This window comes from Pestalotiopsis fici, assembly GCF_000516985.1.
Source record: "Pestalotiopsis fici W106-1 unplaced genomic scaffold PFICI_Scf_2, whole genome shotgun sequence".
Lineage (NCBI taxonomy): Eukaryota > Fungi > Ascomycota > Sordariomycetes > Amphisphaeriales > Sporocadaceae > Pestalotiopsis > Pestalotiopsis fici.
The window spans coordinates 1730910-1746737 of NW_006917092.1; the positions used below are offsets into that span (position 1 = coordinate 1730910).

Here is a 15828-nt window from a genome sequence, read left to right on the forward strand (position 1 = left end):
ATCAAGGCATAGCCACTATTCACAATGCTCCTCATCATCATAAAAGATCATAGTTATTGGTCACAATCCCCAGCTCTTCCATATAATACTCAACTATTGTGTTGAATGGACCCGAGGGAACTTAGTCGGCACAGACGCAGAATGTTTACCAATCAGTTCGTACGTGAAGACGTCAGCCATGGTGTTTCCGCTCATGCTTATTATAGATGGAGCTAGCGTAAAGTCTTGGCAAAGGTGGAGGGGCAATGTAGAAAAGAATAACTTCATGGACACCCCAGTGACTAGCGCCATTAGGAATCGAACCTAACACTCCATATACCCCCTTCCAGTATTGCGTTCACCAACAAATGTGGGGAGCAATGATCCCGGACTGCTTATCCGCAAGTTCTGACTGGCCCATTCTCTTATCGGGAATTTCTTTGCTCGTCCTGTCCCAGACCCGATGAATTTTTTGGAAAACAGACTATTCAAGGGCAAAGAAGTCATTCACTCCTACTCCTGCAAAGGCGCCTCTACGGGCAACTCCTGATCCGAGACCCAAGACTCGCGCTCCCGACATATCACCGTTCGATACTTCCGATGCGCTGAATCTTGACCATACGCGACATTCAACACCATGTCGTCTTTGGCCGCGCAGCTTGCGCAAATCGCTGCCAACTCCAAGACCACCCTCGACGTTAGGGCGCAAAAAGCTGCCCACTCGAAATCTTTAATCTTCGAGCCTCGAGTCGCCGCCTCGCAGAGTTACCATTCTCTCTACAAGATATGCCGCGAAGGGTTTGACGAGCTGTGCCAATTGGATGCCCGCTTTGGTGCTTTCGCCAGTACCATCTTTAGCGAGCAGAGTCAGGATGAGGATCGCAACCAGATGACGGCCGCCGAGAATGCGGAGCTCGACAAGAGAATAGAATCATTTCTTCGCTTGGTTGGTGGCCGTCTCAGGCTAATGCCGGCCATTAGATCCGTGGAATGGCTTGTTAGAAGATTTCGGTACGGCTCCATTTCAAGGACACCCAAGCTCGATTGACTAACTTTTGCCTTGTAGGATTCACGAATATAACACCGCCGCTGTCTTGTCCACCTTCTTGCCCTACCACAGCATCCAGGTATTTGTGACACTCATGTCAATCTTGCCAGCCAAAATCCCCGACGAATACCGCTTCCTGAGCCCTTATATCCGCTCTCTCACCGCGCCGCCTCGATCCGTTCTGGTGTATCAGGCCACGCATCACGCCGACTTCCTCACAACCATCTCCGAACACACTTTGGAGACTTGCAGACACCAGCAACATTATCCGGCCCTGATATCATTCTGGGGTGGCATCATGATCGAGGCTGTGAACGGAATGCTCGACAAAATGCGATCTGGTCGCAAGACTATCCAGAAGAGCAACGACCAGGCTATACTGCACTTGATTGGACCCATCCTTAGCGAGGCAATGGTTTTGAAGAAGGTCCCTAGCCTCCAAATCGCATCCTATATGGTTATTGTCGCATTCGTGTGCAAGGGAAATCTGGACGACGCAACCATTACGGCTTTGATGGAGCAATTGGTTACAGGATGGACTACCGAAACCCTCCGCCCTGGTCTTGTGTGCTTGTCAATCATGGCTCAGTATAGATCGCCAAAGCAGATGTCAAGAAAGGTAACCAAAGCACTCCTCAATGTGACAGGTTTACCCGAAATTTTGGACGACATCCGAAAGGAACACAAGATTGAGAAGCTGTCAAACGGCTTCTGCCTAGCGTTGATTGACCGCATCATGAAGAAGGGAGACACGACTGGCCTGCAATTCATCGAGGCAATTGTTCCGAAGCAGATACTCAGCAACCAGCAGCTCTCGGTAGTATTCAAATCTCTCATGCTAGCAGCTCACCGGGTAGACGATTCGGTCGACGAAAATGGAATGGCTCGACAGGAACTCGCCGCTACAATTGTTCGTTTATCACAGACCACAGGAGCGCCGGCTGAAGTATTTGCAAAAGCGATCATGGACACCGAGATCGATGTTGAGGCTCTTGAGCTGAGGCTCGACACCAAAATTCGGCCCAAAGCTCTTCCCCAGACTCAAGAGGGACCTGAAGAAACTGTGGACGCAAATGGAGATGTACCCATGGCCCCTGAAGACTTTGATACGATTTTCGATCGCGTCAACCAACACGCAACTGCCACAGCAACCTCTTGTCTCCTACCTACGCCTCCAGATGTCTTCACGGACCTCTGCTCCCTGTATCTATCAGCCGTTCCAGACCGTGGTAACCTAGCAACTTTCCAAAGAGCTGCCGCTGTCCAACGGGGTGAAGCCCCCAATAATCCATTCTTCTTCACTTTCCTGATCCGAATCTGGTGCGGACCTTACCCCACTCTGGCCAGGTCAAATGCGCTGGACATGGCAAAGGACCGGATCAAGTCAGGTGATTGTGAGTCAGTTGACTTCCAGTCACTGCTCCCGTACTGTGTGGCAAGCCTGAGTGACCCGGCCAAGAAGGTTCGTCGCTCTGCAGCCGATCTTATCACAGTTTTGGACGGATTAGCTGCCAGTAATCCGGAGCCATCGACGCACTGGGCAACCCGGGGGCTTTATGGCAAGGCAGAGCCAGTCACAGTTTTAGAGAAAAATGCGGTTCGCAAGTTGCTGCAAAGCGTCTTAATGCCATCTTTGGAAGAGTGTGTCCTCAACGCTGAACACATTCATGCTGTCGTTCAGTCTTCCCTCGGAAGCAGTTCCCGTTCTTCTGCAGACGGAAGTGAAAAGGACAAGAAGAGTCACATGTCACATGGAATCAGGCTGGCTGTGCTGACCTTCCTGGCTGGCCATGTCGTGGAAACCCCACTGTTGCCCGTCAAACTGCGACTATTGCAGCCAATTAACCAAGTCAAGGGGGTTTCGGGTACTACCCGTACAACATTGCTCCTGCCGTTGCTAAAGTGGTGGGCATCTCTTTCTCCTGAGACGGCAAGTCAATTATGCAAAGAACAGAACGTCAGCGAATCAGCCATGGATACGACTGCCGTCGAGACTGTCGTGCCCAACGACAACGACGGTCTCGAGTATCTACTCCAGTCTGTCCAGACGCCGGCCCTATCCAGCCGGGAAAATCTGCTTCACGCCGTGTTCCTTCGCATTGAAAAGATGTGGCCGTCGATGAAAACAGAGACGAGGCACGTAGTAGCCGATAGGCTGCTTGCTATGGCCCAGGAAAACGCATCGGGAGAGCGCTCTCCTGTCGCCACTGAAGCGGCAGACGTCCTCAGAAATGTGGAACTGGCCACCGAGAATCTCCTATCTTTCTTGGATTCTTTACAAAATGCTGCAAAGATGGCAAATGAGACCCCGCCCAACAAGAGACGACGGACAAGCTCTTCAGAATCCCGAGGAGCCGTTTCTCAAGCTGATCATGGTTTGACCCAGGCATTGAGGCAGGTCACATTCGTTCTTCAGCTCGTTGAAGGCTCTGATCCTGCAAAACACCCGCACATTCTCAACGCTCTCTTCAACACGTTATCAGAACTGCAACACTTCCGAACCCTGCTCGGCTCAGAGCTTGGATACTTGCAAAATCTTGTTCTCCGAAGCTTGTTGGCTATAGTTCCTGCTTACAGAGATGACAAGACGCTCAAAATCGATGGATCCAGCGGCCATGGTGACTTACTTGTCAGCTGCATTCAGAAGTCGTCGAGTCCTGCAGTACAGAATACAGCACTGCTCCTTGTCGCAAGCCTGGCCAGCGTTGCGCCAGAGCTGGTTTTGCACAGCGTAATGCCCATCTTCACGTTCATGGGCAACTCGGTTCTGCGCCAGAGCGACGATTATTCTGCGCACGTTATCAACCAGACTGTCAAGGAAGTTGTACCGCCATTGATTCAGTCCCTCCGCAGGGGAAAGAAGAGTCCGGTTGCTGGCGCCGCGGAGCTCTTGTTGAGCTTTGTCACTGCATTTGAGCACATCCCGTCTCACCGAAGACTCGGCCTCTTTGTGTCGCTACTTGAGGTGCTTGGCGCTGAGGATTTCCTCTTTGCACTGTTGGCTATGTTGGTGGACAAGTATGGCTCGACTGCTGACGTTTTGTCCTTTGCAAGCCAGGTCTTCCACCAATTCAGTGTTGAGGTTGAGCTGCAGACTGTGATTAAGCTTTTGAATCTTACCGGCGATCTGTTCCAGTCGCGACCTACCCTTTCGACTGCGTTGTTGAGCACCAGCGAAGATCGTGACCGCGATCCTCAAAAAATTGCCCTCGCCCAATTAGACTTGCCCCCTCGTCTACTATCGAGCAAGAAGCTGATCACCCAAATTGCAAAGATGACTGAGAAGGACGATATGGAGGCAGCCAAGATCCGGGAGCTCTACTCGACCCTCCTCGAGGATCTTTTGTCTCTCGCCGAGAGCTTGAAACCATACAAGGCACTCCATGACAGATGTGGTGACAGCTTGCCCAAGCTCCTCAACCTCCTTCCCATTGGTGAATTCGTCAAGGCGGTGGAGAACCTCTTGGATCGCCCCGATATTGTCATTCGTCGCAAGGTCCTGCGGGCATTGCAAGTCCGTATCGACCGCGAAGGTCAAGCAGATGCTCTGTCCAGGACCGCATTGCTGGCCTTCCTGCCGCAGTTGACAGCCATTATCAGAACCTCGGACGATATGGCTTACAAGTACGTGGCTGTGGAATGCGTGGATGTGATTGCCCAAAAGTATGGCAAGAAGGACCCAGAGGCTGTTTCTGCAGCTGCCATGACTATTGCAGGCGATCAGTGCCTTGGCCAAAGCGATGTCCGCCTGCGGAGTCTGGGCTTGCTGTGCTTGGCATCTCTTGTCGACGTACTGCAAGACGGCATGGTTCCAGTTCTACCAGTCGCTACTCCCAAGTGTCTGGTCTACCTGAAGGAATCTGTAGCAGACGCTGCCAGGAACACGGCACTGCACAACGCATGCTACACCTTCATGCATGCTTTGGCGCAGCATCTCCCTTACATGTTGTCTGGTACCATTCTGCAACAACTGCTTGCCGTGTCTAGCGAATCCGCGGCGGCCGAACTCGATACTGATGCTATCGACTCACGTGTTCAATGCCTTCAATTCCTTGCTAAGACCGTGGAAGCAAAGGCAATCTTCACCGCTCTCGAGGTCAACTGGGCAGTGGCTTCAGATAGTGGCTTCAACGTAAGTACATTCAAGAGCAGCACGCGCTCGAAAGCAGCACTAACGCACTTGCAGGCTATCATGGAATACCTCGATATTCTTGGTCTAGCCATTGACAAACACAGCAAGTCGGATATTGCCAAGAACGTCAGCTCCCTGTCCAACATTTTCCTGTCGGCTCTCGATCTGCGCCGTGTGGAACATGGCCGGGGCGAGATTAGCAAGAACAGCGCCCGCAACCTCGCGCGCATTGAAGATACCATTAACGCCGTAGCCCTGCGCATGGTTTACAAGCTCAATGATGCAGCTTTTAGACCCATCTTCTCCTCGCTCATGGACTGGGCTGTCGGTCCCGACTTGCCGTCGTCTGACCTTGTCGGCCGCAACCTTCGACTTTTGGGCGCCTTCTCCTTCCTCCTGTCCTTCTTTGACAGCCTCAAGTCCATTGTCACAAGCTACGCTAGCTACATGGTCGACCCAGCGGTCGCGACGCTGCAAAGACTGGATCCGAAGCAAGGAGGCGAGCAAAAGGACCTGTGGAGGAAGATCCTCAGCACCCTGGCCAAGTGCTTCGAGCACGACCAGGACGACTTTTGGCAGGCCCCAGCACACTTTTCGGTGGTGGCGCCTGTGCTGACCAGCCAGCTCCTGCACGCGTCCTCGACGGGCGCAGTGGACATGATGACGCACGACCTCGTGCCTACGCTCGTTGAGCTGGCCGCCGCCGCAGACTCTCAAGACCACCACAAGGAGCTCAACGCGGCCCTGCTCAAGCACCTGCGCTCCGAGTCGGCAGGTATCCGCCTGGCTGCTGTCAAGGCCGAGCAGAAGCTCACGGAGCGTCTGGGCGAGGACTGGCTCGCCATGCTGCCCGAAATGCTGCCGTACATTAGCGAGCTCCAAGAAGACGACGAGGAGGACGTTGAAAGGGAGACGCAGCGATGGATTGTGGGTATCGAAGGTATCCTGGGCGAGAATCTCGATGCCATGTTGCACTAAGCAAAGTCATGATACCCAAATATCCAGGGAAAACAGAGGCGAAAAAAAGAAAATTAAGGAGTTTATATCCAATATGGTGTTCTGGGGACGGTTGTGTTAATAGTCGCAAACAATTCAAATTCTTTTTTGCATATTGCTCTCACAAGACTTTCAACTGCTTTACTTACGAATCACCTAATCGTCAAGCCGTGAAATCAGCGATGAGAAGATGACACCTACCTTGACAATCACCTCGATCAAATCGTCAGCGCTCGTGGGTGGTATTGAGGCACGGCGCGTATCATGGATAACGGCTATAAAATCACAGGCTTCACGAAATGTGTTGCAATAATGGAACTGGTGTTTTGACAGACGACACAGAAGTGGCCAAGTCTCGCATTTGCAAAGACAATGGCAAGTAATTGTATTTGATCTGTAGCTAAAAGATCCCGGCATCAAAGCCGCTGCTGCTTACTCCGAGCAGTTGAGTCATGTAAATTTGTGTGAAGCCATCATGACATGATAATCATTAGATGATTCATATATAGAAGTGAACTGAATTCGAGCTTTGATCGGCAAATCAGGAAATCCTCCTCGTCGCTCTAATGAACGTGGGTCCGAGTCGGCTGAGCGTTGTCCTTTTCCCCAAAGCATGTATCTTTCCTCTCCAGGACGGATAGGAAAATGCTTTAGGCGGCCGCGCTAGCCACACGACCCAGGTTCTCACGTTCGAGGAGCAGCTCAGTAAAGTTCTGATCAGCAGGCTTGGTGGCCTTGATTTCCTGGACGACCTTGTTGTCGATACCCAGTTGCTCATCAGTCCACAGAGGGGGCTCAACGTAGCCGCCCTCGACTCCAACACCGACGAAACCGCCCTGGGCAGCCCAGTCCGAAGTACGCTTGATGCCCAGCTTGGTCCAAACGTCTTCGAGGGCGTTGACTAGATGGTCGCGGTACTGCTTCTTGTGTCCGGGCGTGGGGGTGATTCTAAGTCGTTCCTCGCCGCGAGGCACAGTCGGGTAGTTGATGGATTGCACGTAAATTTGGTGATCCTGGAGCAGCATATCCGAGGCCTTCTTGGCAAGCTCAGCGCTTCCAACCAGAATGGGAATAATGTGAGAGGGGTTGGGCATGACTGGAATGTCGCGGGCCTCCAGCTCCTCCTTCACAGCCCGGGTGTGCATCTGCTGCAGGAAACGGTCGCCCTTGTGTTCCATCTGGTACTCAATGGCAGTCTTTGCGCCTGCCATGACGGCCGGAGGAAGCGAAGTAGTGAAAATGAAGCCAGGAGCCAAAGATCGAATCATGTCGACCAGTTTGGCTTTGCCAGCAATATATCCGCCAACACAGCCATAGGCCTTGCCCAGAGTTCCGGTAATGATATCGACACGGTCCTGAATAGTTCCTTCGGGTCGACCAGCCTTGTGCGCTTCATAGTCGAGATGCTCGGCTACACCGGCACCGCTGGGTCCATACATGCCCACGGCGTGAACTTCGTCGAGGAAAGTAATAGCACCGTACTTTTCTGCCAAATCGCAAATACCCTCAATTGGTCCGATGGAGCCACACATGCTGTAAACGGACTCAAAAGCAATAATCTTGGGTACGTGTAGCGGCAGAGATGCAAGCTTCTCCTCCAGATCGGCCAGGTCGTTGTGCTTGAAAACCATCTTTTTGGTGCCAGAGTGACGGATACCCTGGATCATGGAGGCGTGGTTCAAGCTGTCGGACAAGATGACACAGTCGGGCATCTTGCTTCCCAAGGTCGCGAGGGTAGCATCGTTTGCAACATAGCACGAGGTAAAGACCAGCGCGGCCTCCTTGGAGTGCAACTTTGCCAAGGTTCCCTCAAGTTCCACGGCGTGCTTATTGTGGCCCGAGATATTTCTGGTACCACCGGCTCCGCATCCATACTCATCCAGGGTCTTTTGCATCGTGTTGATGACCTTTTTATTGGTGCCCATGCCGAGGTAGTCGTTGGCGCACCACACAGTCACCCGGTCGGTCTTCTCGGCCATGTGGGCCTCGGGAAACTCCTTGGCCAGACGGTTGATGTTGTTAAAGTAGCGGTAGGACTTATCCTGGTGCTTCTTGTCAAGCTCGTCCTGGTAAAAGCCATCGTAATCAAACTTGGCCGTCGTTGAGTTGTTCGACTTGTTGGAAGCTTGCTGCGCAGCGGCGTTTTGCTGTTGATGCTGCTTCAACGGGCTGGTAGGCGGGATACGAGCTACGCAATGATTAATTCCCCAGGTTCGACCACGCTCGGCTTGGGCCAAATTTGCTTACCATCACGGGGAGTAAAGACGCCGTCCATGGCCCTGGCCTCGTTGGGGCGACTGGTGTGGATCTTGGCCTTGCCATTCTTTGCGTTGTTGGTAAAGGCACGAATACCAGCAATGGCGGCAGCAGTACCGCTGAGACCGGCGCGAGCAGACTGCACAGCGAGAGCCTTGCCCATGATGGGGCAGCGCGAGCCGAGGAGTTGCAACTTGGACATGGCGCCGCCACACGGGGAGGCCTGGGGACGAGCGGTAGTCGACAGGGCGCGCAGAGTAGCTGGCGACGCCTGCTTGAGGAATGGGCACATGGCCTTGGACTGACGCAGTACGGCGTCCATTGTTGGTGGTTTGGGATATTTCAGGCCGAGTATTCCGGAATAGCTAGTATTGGGTTCAAGGTTAAGTTGAAAAGGTAAGAGAGAGAAAAAAAAAAGGGTGGAAGAAGGATAAGGTAAAAAGAGAAGAGCAGTCGGTTGTCGAGAAAATGCAGGTACTTCGTTCGCACTGGCACTTCTTTTTTCGGGGATGAGTTTCGAAGGCGAGGCAAATGTGGGGCAACGCAAGAGAATGGAGCGTTAAACGGCGATGGACGAATCAATCGGCTGCCATAAAGCCCCAGAATCGATCCAAAGAACTGCCCGCGGAATGGCCTGGAAGGGGGGGTCAAGCTGCGGCACAGTATACTAGAGAGAGTAGTGTAGTACCTCGAGGTACCACGAGCCAGTCAATTCAGGGGAATTGTAAATTCTAGGCATAAAAGAGGTTGATTCACTTTCCTATGTATAACATGTCTAATTGACTTTTTATTCACATGAGATGTATAGTGAGTGATGGGATTCCTGAGCCCGATCAATTGAGATCGTTCAGTGAGTCAATCAGTCATCAATTGGCTCCTGCACTTGCAAGTCTCCAGAATATCGGGATCTGATCTGTGTCCATCAACGCCGGCCATCTGTCATCTTCATGTTCTCCTACCATCGGAACGGAATCTCAACAATAAACAAGAACAAGGGCACCCCTCTTTCTCTGCGCACCAATGATGGACAAGTTTTTCGGGAATATATTATGCTAGAATGCAGCTATTTAGGTAAGCTGCATTAACTCAGCTGAGCTAATAGTCACTGGAAAAGAATAGGGCTCCCTGGGCGGTCAGACAAGAGGAACGGGGGAAGGGGGAAAAAAACAGATTTATCATCGTGTCATGATCGTTAATTTTTTACCCATCCATAGTACGATGCCATGGGGGGATTGGAAATGGCGCCGGGCCTGACCCTAGACCTCGGAATCTCGGGGTCCCGCTGAATGGTTTCATGGTAACTAAATTGAATGGGCGGCGGGATAGGTTGGACCCGACTCTGGAATAGAATTTCCTCTCTTTTTTCCCCCCTTCTCGCTCGACCTAAGAAAAAGTGTTTTAGCGTCAATGCTACGGCGAATGCACATTTTTGGGGGGAGAGCTCAGCAAATCCCCCCTCCAAAACTCCACTCTCTCTCGTTCTCGTTCTCGCGCAAGAACAAAACCGAGCGCGAAAGTTCAATTGTAGCCCTCCCTGTCAGCCGTGATTCTCTTGGCTCTTCACCAAGGCAGTGCTGGATTTACTTTCGGACTGACTGAATTAATACTGCGTATTCGCCAAACGACCGATCCAATGAATGTTTCCCATTCCTTGCTTACCTACTAGGTGAGATATGTAGACTAAATGCCTAACCTAGGCATCTCCCTTTCTTGCCAAGAGGCTGCCCCGGGTACAGAGGGTTACAAACAACCCTTTGTTTCTGGCGACTCTTCCTTGGGGTAATTGGAATTTGTCTGATTGGCTCAACCTTGTTGTCTGTCTATTCCGGCTCCGTACTATCCACTAGCAACAAGAACCGAGATCCCATTCAGTGTTGATCCTGGTCCGTCGCAATCGTACATTCTATGTACTGCATAGTACGTATTCCCGCCGGCCTTTGCTCCCTCTTCCGGCGACCGCACCACACCAACTTTCTTGCCTACACAGTACATACCTAGGCATTATTGCACGGCACCTTTTTAGGCGCGGATCTCGGGATTCGATGTCTTCTTTTTGACACTATTCAGCATTTTCCCCACCTCTTCTCCAGGCCCCGAGACATGTATGCTGTGGACATTGCAACCCTACATCCTACATACTGAAGCAAAAGGACTACGTCTTCGGCCAGCAAAGTCAGCCGAGGCATGTCATTAGATGGGTGTGAGAGTACAACTGTTACCCATTCAATTCTGGGTCCACCTCAATATAATACAGAATATACGTTGAATGACTGCTGACACCAAGTTTGTAACCTGCTTTAGTAGCATCTCAACCGCCATCCTCCTCCAGCTTGTGCTGTATACACTTACTCAGCTGTGGCTTCGTCGCTGACAGCTGCTTGATCTGACGGCAGACGTGTCTCGCCCAATCACTGCCAATACGGAAACAACAATCCTTTCTTAATTGTCCCTCACAAACGTAAATGTACTCATACTCAGGCGTGGATTGATATTGGTGACCTTTGGCATCGTCGCAATAGTAATGTCAGTAATGCTGCAACCGTTACCACAATTTCAAGTACGAACCCGTTGCCTTCACCACCACTTGGGATTCCCTCTACTTATGAGCGCACTGCCCTCTTAAGATCCTCTTTATCCATGCTGCACTTGGCAAAATCAATCATCTCATCGTTTGGGATCGAGATTGGTGCTCCGCCTGCGGGCCGTCTTCGGGTGGCATGGGCGTATTTCGATGGATTGGTATCATCAACATAAGAAACAGATTAACATCAAGAGATAGAGTCTCCAGGACCTGCAGCGGGAGACAGACTTTTACGTCCCAGTTCTCAGTACCCGATGTCTTCCCTTTCGAGGCAAGACATAGGCTGTCCCCACGTCGTACACGCACGGCACGCGGCAGAACAGGGAAGTGCCATCGCCGGTCGTGCCGGGTATACCAAAATTGATAACGGCTCCGTAGTCAGCGAGAGAAGTGAAATAGATCCCATAACTGCATGGCTGGCAGGCTCGTTTGGCTGCAGATGGAACATCCTCCAAACTCTCGACTTTGGACAGTACAGCCAGTCATGATAAGAACCATTCAGTGCTTCCCACTTCATACCGGAGGCACTTGCGAATCTGAAGGGCCGTCTCTGCAATAGTGTCAAGAGATGCCGGTGGTGCGAAGACCCGCTTGTTATTCAAGAATTCCGGTGGAGGATAAAAGGATTCTGCCGCACGCTTTTACGCCACCGTCGTGGACAAGTTGCCGAATGATTGCAATGAGAAATCCGCACCCTGCGGATGCTGCGCAGCTCAGGTATGTGACCATACCGCAGCTCCAACTACCCCTCCTCGCTGCCTTCAGAACATCCTAGTAATCCCGTGAGGAATGGATAGACCTTGAAAGTAGTACTCAGGCCTTGCATGATAGCGTGTGAAGCCGCCGTGATCGAGTTTTGTATAGTGACGGGGAAGTCAAGGACAAACATCCACCGCAGATATCTGCGCGGAGCGGCCTGGTCAAAGACAGTAAGCTTGTGGGTTTACTTGAGCTATTTGGCGAGGTCATCCTAGCCAGGATTACTGCATCCCTGATAGGGTGAAGAAGACATGATTCCGTTGAAAAATACCCGAAGTAATGGTCACCAATTGCAGTCTTTAGCTTGTCGAAGGGGTTTAATCTCTTGGTTATCGGGAAGGATGTGACCCGGGCAGCACAACTACAAAGTCCACTGTAATTGAGATAAACCATACAGAACACGTGCCGGGGGTCTAGTTCTTTTGTCCCGTGCTTCAAAAGGTAGGCCGCTGTTTCGCTGTTTCCTCGCAATCAGATTAGTGACGAAGGGAGGAGCCAAAGTAAAAAGGAAACTTGAGGCAACCGCGAATGCCGGTATTCCGGCTACATATTTGACTGGGAGATTTTATGCTGTCGTTGATGAACAAGCGTGCCAAAAAGTGGACTCATCACCATCTACATCTTATATCGTGCATGTAATCAATATTGCCTCGAACAGAATTGTCACAAATCGCATTAATGGAAGCAGGTCCTAGACTATGGGTACAATTAATAGCCCCTGGCGCTGAGTGTCCGTATCTGGAGGAATAATTGATTCACTGCTCGTATGCATTGGCAGTGTACAGTCAACTCAAGATTTGACGAACTCAACTACCAAGAGTCTGCGCAAAAGTAGGACCCATGGCGTCACCTTTTGAATCAGTCTGTGTTGCCTGAGTGGCAAATGCCAGAAATACAGCTTGCCAGCCCGACAGGTCACCATTCCCCGATCCAAAGTTGAAGATCATACCGCCATCCTGATAAACTCCATTCTCTTTGGCAAAGCGACCTGAGTCGCCCTGGTTCATATGTATGTCGCTGTCACAGGTCAGTATTCATGTTTGCAAACGTGCCTGAAGAATGCACAAGAAATCATGTGGTGAAAACACATCAATCAATACATGTACGTACTGGATTCCGCTGCCTTCGCTGTACTTGCTGCCATACAGGTACATGTCCGCCTTTTCACTAACAGCGGCATTGAGAATAGGGTTGAGAAAGTCGAGGATGTCGTTGTTGGGCCCCTTCTCTTGGTAGTCTAGGATGCGGCCCTGCTTGACATTGACAAGGTCGCTCTTGAGGTAGTCTAGCCCCAGACCGCTGGACGTGTGGTTGGTGATTGCTTGATAGCCCTTGTCAATAGCTGCAAGCTTGGCCGCGAGCGGGTGGCTATCGTCAAAGGAAACGACATTCCAGAAGACGATGCGCGAGTCCGAGTCCTTGGACTTGACGTCCACAGCACAGTCGAGGTCATCGGAGTCGCCGTCCGTAAAGGTTATGTGTCCGTGGTCGTTGTCTTGCTGGGTGGGCTCCCACTTGGTCGCCGTTCCGCGCCAGACTCCGTATGCTGAAATGGTCATTGTGCCTGGCAATGCGAAGATAATTGAAAAGATTCAAATTGGCTTTGAAGATATGATCGTAGAACTCTCAATGTCTAATATTGACCTACCAGTGCCCAGAGCAACTGCCGGCTTGGCGGTTGATATAAAGGAGCTATTTACACGTGTTTACCCCCCAATATGAGACGTGACATCATCTGTCTCTGCCTCAGCACGGGCTCTTCATGGGTCAATCAGTGATCTTTTGGCCCTGCTGCTCTGACGGTGGTGCTACATTTGCCTTTGTGGCAGACTAGCCAACGTATGGAGAAGCAATTGCTGCGGAATAAAAGATAAGCAAACAAGACCCGGTAATACCAAAAGATACAGCACGTGGTTCCCCGCTTGGGGTGAGATAGGAAAGCTTGTAGTTGGTGGCCCCCAAGCCGCCTGCATGATGAGCCGAGCAAGCATGCCAACATGCCCTGAATCCTTGGCAGGGTCCAGTATTCGTGACATCACGCCTCTGTGCTGTCTCGTAATTGCCGTGCTGCTTTTTGCTGGATACTATATGCTCCATACATCCATCATTTTCGTCTTGTATTGCCAATGCATTTGCGACGGTCATACTGTGATTAGTTTCATATGTGTAAATAATCGCTGCCAAGAACAAGAGGAGCGTTTGCTGCGTGTCCGAGATGCAAACATGTTGGCTGGTGGGTGCATATCGGAGCTATTTTTGCGGTCCTCGGGCTCATCTCGCGCGAGACGGGATCGCCCGCAGAGATCTTCAGCCACTAAAAATACACATGCTCGAGCTCTCCAACACACAACTTCAAAGGCCTGGCTATAGCTATATTTGGCAGCGGGTTCACGAAGCAATATAGTCAAGACAGTATCATAGCACTCAAGCTAAAGAGTATCTATCGACACAGCCCTTATTGGCAGCTTGGGTAGGACGAACGTATCTCCAGGTACTCACTAGTACAGTGCAGAGTTTCGTGGAACTGCGGGGTTGTTTCAACGGCGTCAATCGTATTTATCAAATTCCTCCTGCATATCTACACAACCATGGCTGTAAGAGATATCCTTGACCCACATCCCATGGCTTTCTTTGACCCCATCTGTCCATGTTTGGATCGAGCTGGCTAAGTCGGACTCGAGGCTTCCTACGACCAAGTCGTCCTCTTCGGCGACTCTCTGTTCCAGGGCGCTACCGACATCTTGGAGGGTTTCTCTTTCCAAGCTGCCCTCCAGAAGCGTAAGTACAACTTTCTTTCAGGTTCTGCATACTACAAAGTCATATACTTACACATTTGACAGACTGCATACGGCGTCTTGATGTGGTCAACAGGGGCTTTTCTGGCTGGAACACGGAAGATGCCCTGAGATATCTGCCGGAAATCTTCCCAGCAAAGAGCTCAGACTATACTGGTCCTAGGCTTCGATATCTGGTAGGGGTTTTGTGACCTGATAGATGTTCGATCTATATGGCTCATACATCTCTCACAGCTTGTTCTCCTTGGTGCCAACGACGCCTGCCACCCATGGTCGCTCCCAACCCAGTTCTGCCCACAAGAGGAGTACAAGGCGAACCTCAAAAAGATCATCACGCACCCAAACATCACGGCCCACGACACCAAAGTTCTCTTGGTGGCGCCGCCGCCGCTGGACGAAACCCGCATCTACCAGTACGACATTGAGGAAAACGGCCTGGACAAGCTCACCCGCAGCGCCGCCAACAGCGCCCAGTACTCGCAGCTGGCCCGCGACGTGGCGGCCGAGGTGCCTGGTACCGTACTCATCGATCTCCAGGACGCCCTTACCAAGCACGCCATCACCTTGACACCAGAGTATGACGCCAAGAACCCCCAGCATCACAATGGTGACATTCCGCTGCTCGGCTACATGGACGGCAACGACGGCAAGGGATTCCGCGGCGCCCTGGGGCGTTTGTTCCCCGACGGCTTGCACCTTAGCGGCGAGGCATATCGCGTGTTCTTTGACTTGGTTGCACCTCACATCGGCCCCTTTCCCGAGTTGTTAGACGAGAAGGATGTCAAGTCAGAGTTTGCAAACCCGTTCCCGGACTGGAAGATTCTTGCAACCGAGAGAGAGGAGAAGAAAAAGGCAAAGAGCCAGTAGACTTGTTAAGACTTGTTCAAAGACGATAATGCTCATGAAATGTAGACAAGCAATAAGATTACAGCTGGCCTTTACTAGAGATCTTTCTATACAACAACTCATCATATCAGCGTCGGCCGAAAATGTACAATAATGTGATTAGACAATGAGATCTCGAAATCATGCCATCGAAAATTGACTCGTCAATACCAAACGTACTCTCCTGATGCTGTGTCGTATCGCAGCATGACAAGTCAGTCTTCATTGTATGGGAAACACACAACTTGTATCACAATTGCTATTCATCTTGTGCTTACATCGTAGTGCATCCGTAGCTCGAGACACCGTGGCAATATCGACGTCGTTCACATGGCCTCCGGCGAGTTACTAGAGACCGTTGAGCAATCTGGGAATTTCTACAGAGATAGTGATCCGC

At 51.2% G+C, this 15828-nt stretch overlaps 4 protein-coding genes across 4 annotated transcripts; 2 read left to right on the top strand and 2 right to left on the bottom strand.

Annotated features, from left to right (window-relative positions):
• Nucleotides 1-616: 616 nt before the first annotated feature.
• PFICI_02733 (U3 small nucleolar RNA-associated protein 10) lies at nt 617-6137 on the top strand (the record flags this gene model as incomplete). Its single annotated transcript, XM_007831314.1, has 3 exons — nt 617-990; nt 1046-5159; nt 5214-6137. The coding sequence occupies 3 exons, from the start codon at nt 617-619 to the stop codon at nt 6135-6137; spliced, it is 5412 nt and encodes a 1803-aa protein (XP_007829505.1).
• Nucleotides 6138-6805: 668 nt separating this feature from the next.
• On the bottom strand, nt 6806-8733 carry PFICI_02734 (5-aminolevulinate synthase; the record flags this gene model as incomplete). The annotated part of the gene is made up of 2 exons (XM_007831315.1): nt 6806-8343; nt 8403-8733. The coding sequence occupies 2 exons, from the start codon at nt 8731-8733 to the stop codon at nt 6806-6808; spliced, it is 1869 nt and encodes a 622-aa protein (XP_007829506.1).
• Nucleotides 8734-12557: 3824 nt separating this feature from the next.
• On the bottom strand, nt 12558-13310 carry PFICI_02735 (uncharacterized protein; the record flags this gene model as incomplete). The annotated part of the gene is made up of 2 exons (XM_007831316.1): nt 12558-12768; nt 12862-13310. The coding sequence occupies 2 exons, from the start codon at nt 13308-13310 to the stop codon at nt 12558-12560; spliced, it is 660 nt and encodes a 219-aa protein (XP_007829507.1).
• Nucleotides 13311-14339: 1029 nt separating this feature from the next.
• On the top strand, nt 14340-15413 carry PFICI_02736 (uncharacterized protein; the record flags this gene model as incomplete). Its single annotated transcript, XM_007831317.1, has 4 exons — nt 14340-14345; nt 14433-14529; nt 14592-14722; nt 14781-15413. 4 exons carry the CDS (start codon nt 14340-14342, stop codon nt 15411-15413), a joined length of 867 nt encoding a protein of 288 aa, XP_007829508.1.
• Between the last annotated feature and the right edge of the window lie 415 nt (nt 15414-15828).